General features: G+C 47.0%; 1 protein-coding gene across 2 annotated transcripts in view; it reads left to right on the top strand.

Moving 5' to 3' along the window:
• Positions 1-8,758: 8,758 nt before the first annotated feature.
• Positions 8,759-17,205, top strand: part of LOC129853131 (EGF-like repeat and discoidin I-like domain-containing protein 3) — a 234,777-nt gene continuing 226,330 nt past the window's right edge. Inside the window, exon 1 of one of the 2 annotated variants that reach the window (XM_055918856.1) lies at positions 8,759-9,282. In XM_055918856.1, the coding sequence (XP_055774831.1) occupies positions 9,219-9,282 (64 nt within the window). In that variant the 5' untranslated portion in view covers positions 8,759-9,218. The remainder of the gene's footprint in view (positions 9,283-17,205) is intronic. The other variant, XM_055918855.1, reaches the window with a different exon arrangement.

The following is a 17,205-nucleotide window of genomic DNA, read 5'->3' as shown; positions in this document are numbered from 1 at the left end:
TCTGAATCTCCGTGACCCCAACCAACCTCACTACTCCCTGGACCCTTATGATCACTCGGCTAAGCATGCCTCTCCTTAATGTCAATATGCTTTGTCCATTGCTGTTCTGGTTAGTGTTTATTGGCTTATTTCACTGTAGAGCCTCTAGCCCTGCTCATTATACTTTATCCAACCTTTCAGTTCCACCACCCACACATGCGATGACATCACCTGGTTTCAATGATGTTTCTAGAGACAATATCTCTCTCATCATCACTCAATGCCTAGGTTTACCTCCACTGTATTCACATCCTACCATACTTTTGTCTGTACATTATACCGTGAAGCTCTTTTATCGCCCCCAGAAACCTGCTCCTTTTACTCTCTGTTCCGGACGTCCTAGACGACCAACTCTCATAGCTTTTAGCCGTGCCCTTATCCTACTCCTCCTCTGTTCCTCTGGCGATGTGGAGGTGAATCCAGGCCCTGCAGTGCCTAGCTCCACTCCTATTCCCCAGGCGCTCTCTTTTGATGACTTCTGTAACTGTAATAGCCTTGGTTTCATGCATGTTAACATTAGAAGCCTCCTCCCTAAGTTTGTTTTATTCACTGCTTTAGCACACTCTGCCAACCCGGATGTCCTAGCCGTGTCTGAATCCTGGCATAGAAAGACCACCAAAAACACTGAAATTTCCATCCCTAACTACAACAGTTTCAGACACGATAGAACGGCTAAAGGGGGCGGTGTTGCAATCTACTGCAGAGATAGCCTGCAGAGTTCTGTCCTACTATCCAGGTCTGTACCCAAACAATTTGAACTTCTACTTTTAAAAATCCACCTCTCTAAAAACAAGTTTCTCACCGTTGCCGCCTGCTATAGACCACCCTCTGCCCCCAGCTGTGCTCTGGACACCATATGTGAACTGATTGCCCCCCATCTATCTTCAGAGCTCGTGCTGCTAGGTGACCTAAACTGGGACAAGCTTAACTCCCCAGCCATCCTACAATCTAAGCTTGATGCCCTCAATCTCACACAAATTATCAATGAACCTACCAGGTACCACCCCAAAGCCGTAAACACGGGCACCCACATAGATATCATCCTGACCAACTTGCCCTCTAAATACACCTCTGCTGTTTTCAACCAAGATCTCAGCAATCACTGCCTCATTGCCTGCACCCATAATGTGTCAGCGGTCAAACGACCTCCACTCATCACTTTCAAACGCTCCCTGAAACACTTCAGCGAGCAGGCCTTTCTAATCGACCTGGCCCGGGTATCCTGGAAGGATATTGACCTCATCCCGTCAGTAGAGGATGCCTGGTTATATTTTTTAAATGCCTCCCTCACCATCTTAAATAAGCATGCCACATTCATGAAATTTAGAACCAGGAACAGATATAACCCTTGGTTCTCTCCAGACCTGACTGCCCTTAACCAACACAAAAACATCCTGTGGCGTTCTGCATTAGCATCGAACAGCCCCCAAGATATGCAACTTTTCAGGGAAGTTAGAAACCAATATACACAGGCAGTTAGAAAAGCCAAGGCTATCTTTTTCAAGCAGAAATTTGCTTCCTGCAACACAAACTCAAAAAAGTTATTGGACACTGTAAAGTCCATAGAGAATAAGAGCACCTCCTCCCAGCTGCACACTGCACTGTGGATAGGGAACTCTGTCACCACCGATAAATCCACTATAATTGAGAATTTTAATAAACATTTTTCTACGGTTGGCCATGCTTTCCACCTGGCTACCCCTACCCAGGTCAACAGCACTGCACCCCCCACAGCAACTCGCCCAAGCCTTCCCCATTTGTCCTTCTCCCAAATCCAGTCAGCTGATGTTCTGAAAGAGCTACAAAATCTGGACCCCTACAAATCAGCAGGGTTAGACAATCTGGACCCTTTCTTTCTAAAGTTATCTGGCGAAATTGTTGCAACCCCTATTACTAGCCTGTTCAACCTCTCTTTCGTGTCGTCTGAGATTCCCAAAGATTGGATAGCACCTGCGGTCATCCCCCTCTTCAAGGGAGGGGGGGGGGGGGGTACTCTTGACTCAAACTGCTACAGACCTAAATCTATCCTACCCTGCCTTTCTAAGGTCTTCATAAGCCAAGTCAACAAACAGATTACCGACCATTTCGAATCCCATCGCACCTTCTCCGCTATGCAATCTGGTTTCAGAGCTGGTCATGGGTGCACCTCAGCCACGCTCAAGGTCCTAAACGATATCTTAACCGCCATCGATAAGAAGCAATACTGTGCAGCCGTATTCATTGACCTGGCTAAGGCTTTCAACTCTGTCAATCACCACATCCTCATCGGCAGACTCAATAGCTTTGGTTTCTCAAATGATTACCTCGCCTGGTTCACAAACTACTTCTCTGATAGAGTTCAGTGTGTCAAATCGGAGGGCCTGTTGTCCGGGCCTCTGGCAGTCTCTATGGGGGTGCCACAGGGTTCAAATCTTGGGCCGACTCTCTTCTCTGTATGCATCAATGATGTCGCTCTTGCTGCTGGTGAGTCTCTGATCCACCTCTATGCAGGTGACACCATTCTGTATTCTTCTGGCCCTTCTTTGGACACTGTGTTAACAACCCTCCAGACGAGCTTCAATGCCATACAACTCTCCTTCCGTGGCCTCCAACTGCTCTTAAATACAAGTAAAACTAAATGCATGCTCTTCAACCGATTGCTGCCTGCACCTGCCCGCCCATCCAGCATCACTACTCTGGACGGTTCTGACTTAGAATATGTGGACAACTACAAATACCTAGGTGTCTGGTTAGACTGTAAACTCTCCTTCCAGACTCACATCAAACATCTCCAATCCAAAGTTAAATCTAGAATTGGCTTCCTATTTCGAAACAAAGCATCCTTCACTCATGCTGCCAAACATACCCTCGTAAACCTGACCATCCTACCGATCCTCGACTTCGGCGATGTCATTTACAAAATAGACTCCAATACCCTAATCAATAAATTGGATGCAGTCTATCACAGTGCCATCCGTTTTGTCACCAAAGCCCCATATACTACCCACCAATGCGACCTGTATGCTCTCGTTGGCTGGCCCTCACTTCATACTCGTCGCCAAACCAACTGGCTCCAGGTCATCTACAAGACCCTGCTAGGTAAAGTCCCGCCTTATCTCAGCTCGCTGGTCACCATAGCAGCACCCACCTGTAGCACACACTCCAGCAGGTATATCTCTCTGGTCACCCCCAAAGCCAATTCCACCTTTGGCCGCCTCTCCTTCCAGTTCTCTGCTGCCAAAAATCTCTGAAACTGGAAACACTTATCTCCCTCACTAGCTTTAAGCACCAGCTGTCAGAGCAGCTCACAGATTACTGCACCTGTACATAGCCCATCTAAAATTTAGCCCAAACAACTACTTCTTCCTCTACTGTATTTATTTATTTATTTTGCTCCTTTGCACCCCATTATTTATATTTTTACTTTGCACATTCTTCCACTGCAAATCTACCATTCCAGTGCTTTACTTGCTATATTGTATTTACTTTGCCACCATGGCCTTTTTTGCCTTTACCTCCCTTATCTCACCTCATTTGCTCAGAATTGTATATAGACTTATTTTTCTACTGTATTTTTGACTGTATGTTTGTTTTACTCCATGTGTAACTCTGTGTTGTTGTATGTGTCGAACTGCTTTGCTTTATCTTGGCCAGGTTGCGATTGTAAATGAGAACTTGTTCTCAACTTGCCTACCTGGTTAGTTAAAGGTGAAATAAAAAAATAAAAAAATATAATTGGTGATTCCAAATGGCATGACCAAATACTCGTTGTGGCTGCTGGCCGTGTTGAAGGTGGATTCCCACTCATCCCCCTCCCGTATCCGAACCAGGTGGTAGGCGTTCCGTAGATCCAGCTTGGAAAACAAGGAAGCGAAGTGTCCCGGGCCTTGTTGAACACCTCCCGAAGGTCCTAGTACTCCCCGGGAATGGCGGAGAGGTCCAGGGCACCTTCCGAGCCCCCAGGAAGACATTCCGGGGGAGGGTGCGCTGACATCAGACACTCGGCGTGGCCAGCCCATGATGGCACCAGTAGACCAGTTGATGGGATTGTGTCGCTGGAGCCAGGAGAATCCCAATACCACAGGAATCTGAGGAGACTTGATGAGCAGGAATTGAATAGTCTTGCTGTGATTCCCTGACACCCACAGGTTGATGGGAGTGGTAATAGGAGTGACCCGGCCTGTAGAGCGCCTGTTCAGCACTCTAACATCCATGGGAGTGAAGAAGGGCTGAGTGGGGATGTTCAGCTCGGAAGCCAGGGTAGCGTCCAAAAAACATTGGCCACAGAGTCAATGAGGAACCGGAGAGATTTAGACTGGTTTCCCCACAGCAGAATGGCATGAACAGGGGTGCGAGCAAGCGAATCAGGAAAGTTCTCCATAGGGCCCACCAAAGTACTCGCTCCAACCAGTGAGCCTGATCTTTTTAAAGGACAAAAGAACACAAAATGACCAAGAGTCCCGCAGTACAGACAATTCTTTGTGTTGATCCTGTATTTCCGTTCTGCTGGCGATAGCCCAGCTCTACCAATTAGTTGCATAGGCTCGGGAAGCGGTGACTCAGCCGGCTTCGGAAGGTCAGGAAGCCGGGTTCTCTCAGCAACAAGATCGTCAGGGACATCGATTCGGATGGTCAAAGCAATGAGAGAATCGAGATCCGTGGGTAACTCCCGAACAGCAAGCCCGCCCTTGACCTCTTCCGAGACTCCGTTCAGGAACATATCGAACAGTGCTTCCTGGTTCCAAGCACTCTCCACTGCCAACGTGCGGAAATCCACCGCATAGGTGGCCACACTGCAGGAGTCCTGCCGAAGCTAGATTAGTTTCCGGGCAGCTTCTCTCCCGGGGAAAGGGCCGTAAAAAACCTTCTTCACATCTCCCACAAACCCCTCAAGACTAACGCATATGGCCGGCTGTTAATCCCATACAGCAGTAGGGTCTGCTGGATCAGTCATGGCCTTTTCGTACTATCAGGATTTGAAGGTAAGACCCAGATGCAGACTGTGTTAGAGTAACAATGTGTATTACAGCAGCAGGGCAGGCAAATGACAGGTCAAGGCAGGCAGGGGCCGATAACCAGAGTAGTGGGGGAAAGGTACAGGATGGCAAGCAGGATCAGGGTCAGGCAGAGTGGTCAGGCAGGCGGGCTCAGAAACAGGACAGGCAAGGGTCAAAACCAGGAGGGCAAGAAAAAGAGAGACTGGGGAAAAGCAGGAGCTGAGACAAAACCTGCTTCCCCATCCCCTGTGGTTTCACGTCGGTTGAGAGTACTATGGTTGTCCCTCAGCCCGACATCTTTGAAGTTTACCAGGATGTCGCCAAGAAGGATGGAGGGTTACGTCCATGTATAGATTACAGAGGACTCAATGAAATCACCACAAAATACCGTTACCCTCTCCCGTTGGTGCACAACAAGAGAACATCTCTGTGGGGCCCTGTTCATTACCAAACCGGACCTGCGGAGTGCATACAATCTCATCCGCATCCGGGAGGGGGTTGAATGGAAGACTACGTTTAGCACGATATCTGGTCACTATGAGTACTTGGTGATGCCATTTGGTTTAGCCAATGCACCGTCAGTGTTCCAGGCATTCGTTAATGAGGTGTTCAGTTACAGTTGTTGTTCGTAGACGGCTGAGCCATTGTTGCTCCTAAACGTTTCCACTTCACAATAACAGTACTTCCAGTTGACCGAGGCAGCTCTAGCAGGTCAGAAATTTGATGAACTGATTTGTTAGCAAGGTGACATCCTATGATGGTGTCACGTTGAAAGTCATTGAGCTCTTCAGTAAGGCCATTCTACTGCCAATGTTTGTCTATGGAGATTGAATGGCTGTGTGCTGGATTGTATTCACCTGTCAGCAACGGGTGTTGCTGAAATAGCTGAATCCACTATTTTGAAGGGGGGTCCACATACTTTTTGTATGCATAGTGTATATGGCACATAGAAATACTAAGTGGGTGGTCAGCAGAGATAGGTGGGATGGGTTGAGGGAAACTGAGGGTTGAGATGTGGAACTGGAAGTGGGAGTGGAGTTGCTAGGTGGAGGGGTAGTATGACGGTCAAAGATAAAAGTCAAAAGTAAAGACAAAATAAACAAAAAAAAGTATGTTTGAATGACACTGAGGGGGAATACTGTTACATCCAATGCCGGTTTGCCTGAGGCTGATGCCGCGCAGGTGCTTGTACGCACATACAAATGAATACACACACTCACATTCAAATGCAGACAGGTGCACACACACGGACACACACATACACACATCTAAATAGTGCCACACATGCACTCAAACACACACAGTTGGCCTTGCTGTTTTGATTTGTGTTGTACTTGATGTCTTTCGTTTTTTGCATTGTTGTTGTTTTCTTTTTCTCTTTTCTTTTTCCTGTTAGTTGTTGGTCATTGCATGGCTGGCATTGTGAAGATGCTGGAGGAAACAGGTACAAAAGTATCTATATCCACAGTAAAACAAGTCCTATATTGACATAACCTGAAAGGACGCTCAGCAAGGAAGAAGCCACTGCTCCAAAACCGCCATAAAAAGCCAGACTACGGTTTGCAACTGCACATGGGGACAAAGATCATACTTTTTGGAGAAATGTCCTCTGGTGTGATGAAACAAAAATAGAACTGTTTGGCCATAATGTCCATCGTTATGTTTGGAGGAAAAAGAGGGAGGCTTGCAAGTCGAAGAACAACATCCCAACCGTGAAGCACGGGGTGGCAGCATCATGTTGTGGGGGTGCTTTGCTGCAGGAGGGACTGGTGCACTTCACAAAAGGAAGGAAAATTATGAGGAAGGAAAATGATGTGGATATATTGAAGCATCATCTCAAGACATCAGTCATGAAGTTCAAGCTTGGTCGCAAATGGGTCTTCCAAATTGACAATGACCCCAAGCATACTTCCAAAGTTGTGGCAAAATGGCTTAAGGACAACGAAGTCAAGGTATTGGAGTGGCCATCACAAAGCCCTGACCTCAATCCCATAGAACATTTGTGGGTAGAACTGAAACAGCGTGTGCGAGCAAGGAGGCATACAAACCCGGCTCAGTTACACCAGCTCTGTCATGAGAAATGAGTCAAAATTCACCAAACTTATTGTGGGAAGTTTGTGGAAGGTTACCCAAAATGTTTGACCCAAGTTAAACAATTTATAGGCAATGCTACCAAATATTAATTGAGTGTATGTAAACTTCTGACCGACTGGGGATGTGAGGAAAGAAATAAAAGCTGAAATTAATTATTCTCTCTACTATTATTCTGACATTTCACATTCTTAAAATAAAGTGGTGATCCTAACTGACCTAAGACAGGACATTTTTTCTCTGATTAAATGTCAGGAATTGCGAAAAACTGAGTTTAAATGTATTTGGCTAAGGTGAATTCAAACTTCCGACTTCAACTGTGTGTGTGTGTATATATATATATATATATATATATATTATAGTAAAGTGAATATGCACTGAGTATACACTGAGTATAAAAAACATTAAGGACACCTGCATTTTCCCTGACATAGACTGATCTGTTGAATTCATGTGAAGGCTATGATCCCTTATTCATATCACTTGTTAAATCCACTTCAATCAGTGTAGATGAAGGGGCGGAGACAGGTTAAAGAAGGATTTTCAAGCCTTGAGACAATTAAGACATAGATTGTGTATCTGTGGGATTCAGAGGGTGAATGGACAAGACAAAAGATGTAGGTGCCTTTGAACAGGGTATGGTAGTTGGTGCCAGGCGCATCCGTTTGAAGAACTGCAACGCTGCTGGGTTTTTCACACTCAACAGTTTCTCGTGTGTATCAAGAATGGTCCACCACCCACAGGACATCCAGACAACTTGACACAACTGTGGGAAGCATTGGAGTTAACATAGACCAGCATCCATGTGGAATGCTTTCAACTCAATATTAGGAAGGTGTTCCTACAGTAATGTTTGGTATACTCAGTGTACAGTAACACAGAGAGATGAATTAGAAAATACTCAAATTAACTCAAACCCTACACCCCAACCAGAGCACTCCATTCTGCCACCTCTGGTCTTTTAGCCCTCCCAAAGTCAGGACTGCTGAGTCCCTGCCCACCCTCCAAAAACGTCTGAAACCACACCTCTTGAAAAAGTATCTTTGAAGAAAAAAACACTAACAGCCTTGCTTTGTTTGCACTAACACTCGCTTGTGTCTTTTCTTGCCAGCACTGACTTTGCTGAGATCTACTTTTAAAGAGGAAAAAAGCCTACTATGACTGTGATTGTGGTTGTCTCAGCTGGCCATTCTAAGATGGATGCACTTTGGATCAGAGAATCTGCTAAATGACTCAAATGTAATGCAAATGATTTCATGAAAACTTCTTACATCAGAGAAGATGGTTCTGATGGGAGGAAAGCTCATGAAATCATTTGGATGAATAAGAAAGTCTGCCTGGCCTAAGCATATAAATTCAGAACCAACCCTCTAATAGGAACCTGGACAGAGATGCATGTCAGCTGAGATCTTGAACTGAACTGCTTTCCAGAAGACATTAGCCTAAAATTGGAGCTGGGAGCAGCTAAATGAAGGTACCTGTTTTGTATCAGTGAGCATTGCCAGTTCTCTCAGGGGTCTGGTAAAAGAAACGAGAAGAGGGAGAAGAGTGGTTGATAATTTAATCTACATCCCACCCTTCTGAATTTTGGCGGTGCTTTGTAGCCATTAGCCTAGCAGTATCAGCACGTGTTGGGAGGAGCTGGGGTTTGTCTCTATCAGTGAGACAGCGCCCCAGTCAGATTGCTGTGACCGACCGTGTACTGCGCGCTCCTCATCCGCCAGTGTTTTCACACATACGCACACACACCGTCTCTGACACTCACGCGCACTCAGAGTGAAACCGTCTACCGGGACCTGTACGCACGCATAATCTCTCTTGGCTATCGCATCACATCGCGCATCACTGCGGAGAGGGTAAGGCAGGTAGCGGACCCTTGGCACTGCCACTTGTTTCAACACTCAGCATTCCAGGTAGACTAGTGCGGTACTGTCCGTGACTCTCTTCGGAAAATAAGAGGACTTACCACCGCCAGTCGAAGAGGAGGTACTAGGCTACTACCGTCACAGACTAGCCCCGCGGCTCGGTGAGAGGAAGAACTTTTGTTGTTTTGATTCGTGATTTTCTCACATTCCTTAAACCTTGGAAGTGAAACCTGCTATTTGAGAGAGGATGGGACCGTTACTCGTATTCATCGTCCTCTGCTTGAGCGCCGCTGTCCCGCATCTTGTGAAAGGTGAGTAGAGGAGCGCAATTTTATGGATGGGGATAGTCGAGAGGAAGTAGGCTATGCTTTATGTCTGGGTGGGTTTCTCTATATCCAATGACACCCGCTGAAACAGATTAGGCTATATGTGGCAAGAATTAACATTTATTTCCCATCAAAGTGTGATGTTTTAATACGGGATGTGGCAAAATATTCTAGGCTACTAAATACGCCCTGGTTGTCATGTTATGCAAGAGGTAAACGCAGTAGACATATACAGTGAGTGTTAACTGAGTTATTTTTCATTTTCCAATTGTGTATGGTAGCCAAATTTCTGGAAATAATACCGATATTAAGGAGCATGCACAATAGCTTTGACAGTTATTCAGCAAAGCTTAACGCCCGTTCTGAATCCTTTCCGATCTGAGCGGCTATTCCTCGCGTATCATAACTCTCCTGTAGGCTACTTGGGCACGTTCGTCCACTTTAGTATAATTCCAGCATCCAAACTGTGCACCGGCCATTGATGAATGGAAAGAGACATCTGTTACAAAACACCAAAAAGCGTTAATGACATTCAGATATTGTCTAACCAGGCCTTCCGTACTGGGTACAAGGTAGGGAAGGATGTATTTTATGTTTGTTGTGATTGACATAATCTATTTTATTGTGGTGTTGAAAACGCCAGCCATGATGTTGAAGTGCTTGAAGTGGGTAATTGGTATGCTGTTATGCTTTGCTTATTGGTTGTGTGGTGCATTGGCACAGTAGCGTGTCATCAACTATGCCACAAAAGCATACTGAAGTGGAAAAGTCCACATCCACGTTTATAAACACAGTCACTACAGTTATTGTTATTTGTGGTCATTATATTTAATTTGACTTAATCAAATGAGGGGGGGGCATTTATTTTTTTACAGTACAGAGGGAGGGTAATGTGAAAATAATTTATGAACCACCCCAGTAATTTTTTATAGCAGAATTTTGTTGTTACCAGAATTAAAGGGACAGAAGCTCAGGTTGACCTTTATTGTCATGAATCTTGCCCTGGATGCAGAACAGATCGATTTCTGCTAAATTGGCCAGCTGCAAAGTCAAAATTGGCCATATTGTACACATTCATGAAAATGTATTTTGAAATGGTTAGCAGTGTGGTTAAGGTTAGGTTTAGAATCAGATTTTATGACTTTGTAGCTGTGCCAGCTAGTGACCAATCTGCAGAGCTGCCTCCAGGGCAAGATGAATTACAATAAATGCCAACCTGAGAAGGAAGCCAGAAAATGACAAATGTCTTCAGCAGATCATAATGTGAAAGCGGATGATGGAACCAGATGTAATCTTGCTTGATAATTTCAGGGAATGTCAAACCGTTGCTCTTACTCCCTATTATAACATTAGTTGCAATGCGAAACCCATATTAGGCTACCCATGACCTCATAAAACATCTCGAAGCGGTAGGCTAGGCTAACTGGGATCTCACTTGAACAGTCTACCACTGAGACTGTTGCGTGTTAAACTCTGCTGTGTTGAATTGCAGTTAATTAACTGAGGATTTGTTGAATGCAAATGAGTCATCAACATTGAGACATTGTGATTTAGAAATCAACAGTTATCTTGTGCAATTATGGTGACCATAGAAGACCGCATATCGCATAATGTTTTACATGAGTCCTTTGGCAGCCAATTACCCTCCTTTGATCTGTGCAGCTGTTGTTGAAGAGTGAAATGAGGATAGTGTGTTGACACAGCAGTTAGCCTACTGTAAGTCAGGTCAGAAGATTTGACTTCTGGTGGATAAAAGACTTACTCTCAGTGACACATGGCTACATTTATTAAAGGTGCAATATGTAGAAATTGCTCCGCCATTTCCTGGTTGCTAAAATTCTAATATTGTAACGGTCCTGACCTGTTTTATGTTGTTTTTGTATGTGTTTATGGTCAGGGCGTGTGTTTTGGGTGGGCAGTCTATGTTTTGTATTTCTAGGTTGGTTTTTGTGTTCGGCCTGGTATGATTCTCAATTAGAGACAGGTGTGTATCGTTTGTCTCTAATTGAGAGTCATACTAAGGCAGCCAGGGTTTCACTGGGGTTTTGTGGGTGTTTGTTCCTGTGTCCTCACAGGACGGTTGAAGGTTAGTCACATTTGTTGTTTTGTAGTTTTGTAGTGTCTTGTTTGCTGTTGTCATTAAAAGATGGCTTATTTCCCTCAATCCGCATCTTGGTCCTATCCATGCTCCTCCTCGTTTGAGGAGGAGAACAACATTGACTGCCTTTACAGAAACACCCACCATAACAGGACCAAGCGGATTGAGGAGAGAGAAAAGGAACTAAAGCACTGGACACAGGAGGAATGGTCTTGGGAGATCATGGACGGAAAAGGACCCTGGGGAAGGGTTGGAGAGAATCGCCGCTCTCGGGAGGAGAGGAAGGCAGCCACAGCCCAGGAGCGCTGGTATGAGGAGGCAGCACATAGGAGAGGCCGGAAGCCCGAGAGGCTCACCCAAAAATTTCTTGGGGGGGGGGGGGGCTAAAGGGGAGTGTGGCGAAGCCGGGTTGGATACCTGAGCCAACTCCCCGGGGTTGCCGTGGAGTAAGAGGGCGTCGTACTGGTCAGACACCGTGTTATGCGGTAAAGCGCACGGTGTTCCCAGTACGCGTGCTTAGCCCAGTGCGGGCTATTCCACCTTGCCGCACTGGGAGGGCTAGGTTGGGCATCGAGCCGAGTGCCATGAAGCCGGCCCAACGTATCTGGTCTCCAGTACGTCTCCTCGGGCCGGCGTACATGGCACCAGCCTTACAGGTGGTGTCCCCGGTTCGCCTGCATAGCCCAGTGCGGGCTATTCCACCTCGCCGCACTGGCAGGGCTACGGGGACCATTCAACCTGGTAGGGTTGGGGAGGCTCGGTGCTCAAGAGCACGTGTCCTCCTTCACGGTCCGGTATATCCGGCGCCACCTTCCCACCCCAGCTCAGTACCACCAGTGCCTACACCACGCACCAGGCTTCCAGTGCATCTCCAGAGCCCTGTTCCTCTTCCACGCACTCTCCCTATGGTGCGTGTCTCCAGCCCGGTACCTCCAGTTCCGGTACCACGCACCAGGCCTAGAGTGCGCCACGAGAGTCCAGTGTGCCCAGTTCCTGTTCCCCGCACTCGCCCTGAGGTGCGTGCCCTCAGCCCGGTACCTCCAGTTCCGGTACCACGCACCAGGCCTATAGTGCGTCTCAGCCGGCCAGAGTCTGCCGTCTGCCTAGCGCCAGAGCCGTCCTGCCGTCTGCCTAGCGCCAGAGCCGTCCTGCCATGACCTGCCAGAGCCGTCCAGCCAGGACCTGCCAGAGCCGTCCAGCCAGGACCTGCCAGAGCCGTCCAGCCAGGACCTGCCAGAGCCGTCCAGCCAGGACCTGCCGGAGTCCCTCAGCCAGGACCTGCCAGAGCCGTCCAGCCAGGACCTGCCAGAGCCGTCCAGCCAGGACCTGCCGGAGTCCCTCAGCCAGGACCTGCCTGAGTCCCTCAGCCAGGACCTGCCTGAGTCCCTCAGCCAGGACCTGCCGGAGTCCCTCAGCCAGGACCTGCCGGAGTCCCTCAGCCAGGACCTGCCGGAGTCCCTCAGCCAGGACCTGCCGGAGTCCCTCAGCCAGGACCTGCCGGAGTCCCTCAGCCAGGACCTGGCGGAGTCCCTCAGCCAGGACCTGGCGGAGTCCCTCAGCCAGGACCTGGCGGAGTCCCTCAGCCAGGACCTGGCGGAGTCCCTCAGCCAGGACCTGGCGGAGTCCCTCAGCCAGGACCTGGCGGAGTCCCTCAGCCAGGACCTGCCGCCCCTTGTCCCGGTGCCGCCCCTTGTCCCGGTGCCGCCCCTTGTCCCGGTGCCGCCCCTTGTCCCGGTGCCGCCCCTTGTCCCGGTGCCGCCCCTTGTCCCGGTGCCGCCCCTTGTCCCGGTGCCGCCCCTTGTCCCGGTGCCGCCCCTTGTCCCGGTGCCGCCCCTTGTCCCGGTGCCGCCCCTTGTCCCGGTGCCGCCCCTTGTCCCGGTGCCGCCCCTTCTCCCGGTGCTGGCCGCTCATTTAGGGGATGTTAGTTTTAGGGTGGTCATTGGGAGGGGAAGACAGAAGCGGGGAGTGACTATGGTGGTGTGGGGACAGCGCCCTCAGCCTGAGCCACCACCGTGGTCAACTGCCCACCCAGACCCTCCCCTGGACTTTGTGCTGGTGCGCCCGGCGTTCGCACCTTGAGGGGGGGGTTCTGTAACGGTCCTGACCTGTTTTATGTTGTTTTTGTATGTGTTTATGGTCAGGGCGTGTGTTTTGGGTGGGCAGTCTATGTTTTGTATTTCTAGGTTGGTTTTTGTGTTCGGCCTGGTATGATTCTCAATTAGAGACAGGTGTGTATCGTTTGTCTCTAATTGAGAGTCATACTAAGGCAGCCAGGGTTTCACTGGGGTTTTGTGGGTGTTTGTTCCTGTGTCCTCACAGGACGGTTGAAGGTTAGTCACATTTGTAGTTTTGTAGTGTCTTGTCTGCTGTTGTCATTAAAAGATGGCTTATTTCCCTCAATCCGCATCTTGGTCCTATCCATGCTCCTCCTCGTTTGAGGAGGAGAACAACATTGACTGCCTTTACAAATATTTTGCCAAATTTCAGTTTATGTGACAAAACAAGCAAGTATAGTGTAGTGAATCATTATACTATCTGAACCTCTGTTTCATTGATATTTACATTTGGATAAGCAAATTCATACTTTCTCATCTTTTGGTTGCTAGTCCCAGTTGTTCGATTAGTTTCATATTTGAGGATGCCACCCAGTCGTTTGTTCTTTATGTTCCGTTGTTCTTTATGTTCTGATGCAAGCTAACCAGCTAGCTACGGCTAACACAGTCATGACCTCTGCAGCCAGAATAACAGCAAAGTAGCTGTTTCTCTGTTGACATTCATTTGGATACATCCATAACAAAATAATGCCTAATTTTGTCTGGCATAGCTAGAAACGTTTGCCTTCTCGCCAGGACACTCGACACTGTTCATTACGAGTAGACCACACTGCATATCAAACACTAGACTAGAAGCTAGCTAAATAGTTTGTTCCTAGCAAACCTGCCAATATGACAACCGAATTCAAAAATATTAGTTGCTGAAAACTAGCTAGTCAAACTACAAAACGTGGGAGGATTTGACAGCATAGTGCCAGTTGCGTCATGACTGCAACAGTAGGGACCGTATAAATTCATGTTCATCACTCTCCATGTTATGTCATCAGTCTCTGCGAAAACAAATCAATGCTAGATAGCTATGTTTTTCCTCATTTGACCTGCATTTACAATGAATGGTTGTTGGTTTAGCTTTCTGAACCCTTGTAGCAAGTATGGTCTGCATGTGTAGACGCACGCTTGTTGCGTCATGATTGCAAGGTGTCACAATATATTTCCCAACTGTCCCGATATCCTTTCCAACTGCCCCGGTATCTGGTTTTAATGTCTATTCTAAAATGATAGACAATCAGAAACGAGCATTCAACAATGCTGTGGTATATAGTGCATTCTGAAAGAATTCAGACCTCTTGACCTTTGTCACATTTTGTTACGTTACATCCTTATTCTAAAATTGATTAAAATAATTTTTTACCTCATCAATTTAGACACAATACCCATAATGACAAAGTGAAAACTGATTTTTTTAAATGTTTGCAAATGTATAAAACATGTAAAACAGAAACCTTCTTTATGTAAGTATTCAGACCCTTTGCTATGAGACTCGGAATAGAGCTCAGGTGCATTCTGTTTCCATTGATCATCCTTGAGATGTTTCTACAACTTGATTGGACACCTGTGGTAAATTAAATTGATTGGACATGATTTGGGAAGGCTCACACCTGACTACATAAGGTCCCACAGTTGACAGTGCATGTCAGAGCAAAAACCAAGCCATTAGGTCAAAGGAATTGTCCATAGATTTCAGAGACAGAATTGTGTCAAGGCACAGATCTGGGGAAAGGTATTCTGCAGCTTTCAAGGTCCCCAAGAACACAGTATTCTTCATCATTCTTAAATGGAAGAAGTTTGGAACCACCAAGACTCTTCCTAGAGCTGTCCACCTGGCCAAACTGAGCAATCGGGGGAGAAGGGACTTGTTCAGAGAGGTGACCAAGAACCCGATGGTCACTCTGACAGAGCTCTAGAGTTCCTCTGTGGAGATGGGAGAACCTTCCAGAAGGACAACCATCTCTGCAGCACTCCACCACTTATACTGAGTGGCCAGACGGAAGCCACACCTCAGTAAAAGGCACATGATACCCCGCTTGGAGTTTGTCAAAAGGCACCTAAAGGACTCTCTGACCATGAGAAACAAGTTTCTCTGGTCTGATGAAACCAAGATTGTACTCTTTGGCCTGAATGCCAAGCGTCACATCTGTAGGAAACCTGGCACCATTCCAACAAGACAACGACCCAAAGCACACAGCCAAGACAACGCAAGAGTGGCTTCGGGAGAAGTCTCTGAATGTCTTTGAGTGGCCCAGCTAGAGCCCGGACTTGAACCTGATCGAACATCTCTGGAGAGAACTGAAAATAGCTTTGCAGCAATGCTACCCATCCAACCTGAAAGAGCTTGAGAGGATCTGCAGAGAAGAATGGGAGAAACTCCCCAAATGCAGGTGTGCCAAGCTTGTAGCATCATACCCAAGAACACATGAGGCTGTAATCGGTGCCAAAGGTGCTTCAACAAAGTACTAAGTAAATGGTATGAATACTTATGTAAATGTCATATTTCCGTTTTTTATTTTAATACATTTGCAAAAATGTCTAAAAGCGTATTTTTGCTTTGTCATTATAGGGTACTGTCACAGATCCCTCATGAACTTCCGTTACACACAGCTGGCCCCTATTCCCAGTGATTAGTAATTGTATAAGTGTGCCCTGTGTTTTTGTTATTTGTTTGTTTGGTCTTCGTCCCCGTGCCCTTACACGGCACGCCGTAATTTGGGTGAAATAAAAACCCATATTACACATTCCTGTGCTTGTCTCCCGATCATTCATACCTACGTGACAGAATAATCGACCATTAAGGGAGACAGCGGGTATGGCTCGTCCGACGACACTGCGACTGATCTATCCAGCGCCGCCACAACTTTGGCAGCTGCAACTCGGCCATCCGACATCGCCAGAACCGGTCTTCGGGTCCTGATCGACCCACACTGCGTTCCTGTGATCATCCTCGAGGCCGCTGTTGTTGCGCTGCTGGTGCAGCACGTCGGGGGGGGGGGGGGGGTACTGTCACGGATCCCTCCGGAACTTTCATTACACACACCTGGCCCCTATTCCCATTGATTAGTAATTGTATAAGTGTGTCCTTGGTTTACCAGTGTCCTGTCGATTATTGTTACTATGTCCATTGGTCGTGTGAGTACCTGTGCTGTGTGTTTGGGCTTTTGTGCCCTTGTGGATTGCGCAGATGATTATGGTTCTCGTTCCGTGTGTTAATCATTGTGCGCTTGTGTTATTTATTCAAGGTACTCCTCACTCTTTTGTTTGGGTTTCATCCCTGTGTTTTGTGTGGTGTTTGGTCTTCATCCCCGTGCCTTTACACGGCACGCCGTAATTTGGGTGTACTAAAAAACCCTATTACGTATTCCTGTGCCTGTCTCCCAACCCTTTATGCCAGCGTGACAGGTATTTTTTGTAGATTGATGAGGGGGGAAACAATTCAAACCATTTTAAAATAAGGCTGTAATGTAACAAAATGTGGAAAAAGTCAAGGGGTCTGAATACTTTCCAAAGGCACTGTAATGTATTTGAAGCTGTTTGAAGCTGGTGTACAAAGTAAAAAATGCAAAAAGAAAACTTAATTAAGGACGGGAAGGCAAGAAATAGCACACATAGAACATATTACTTGCTACCACTTACTTGCTTTCAATGCTAATGACATATAAACATGTTTTTAAGTAATACACATACAAGTAATGAATTACTTCC

Source organism: Salvelinus fontinalis, chromosome 4 (assembly GCF_029448725.1).
Source record: "Salvelinus fontinalis isolate EN_2023a chromosome 4, ASM2944872v1, whole genome shotgun sequence".
Classification (NCBI taxonomy): domain Eukaryota; kingdom Metazoa; phylum Chordata; class Actinopteri; order Salmoniformes; family Salmonidae; genus Salvelinus; species Salvelinus fontinalis.
Note: the sequence above shows the minus strand (reverse complement) of the source record. Positions and strands in the feature narration are given on the sequence as shown.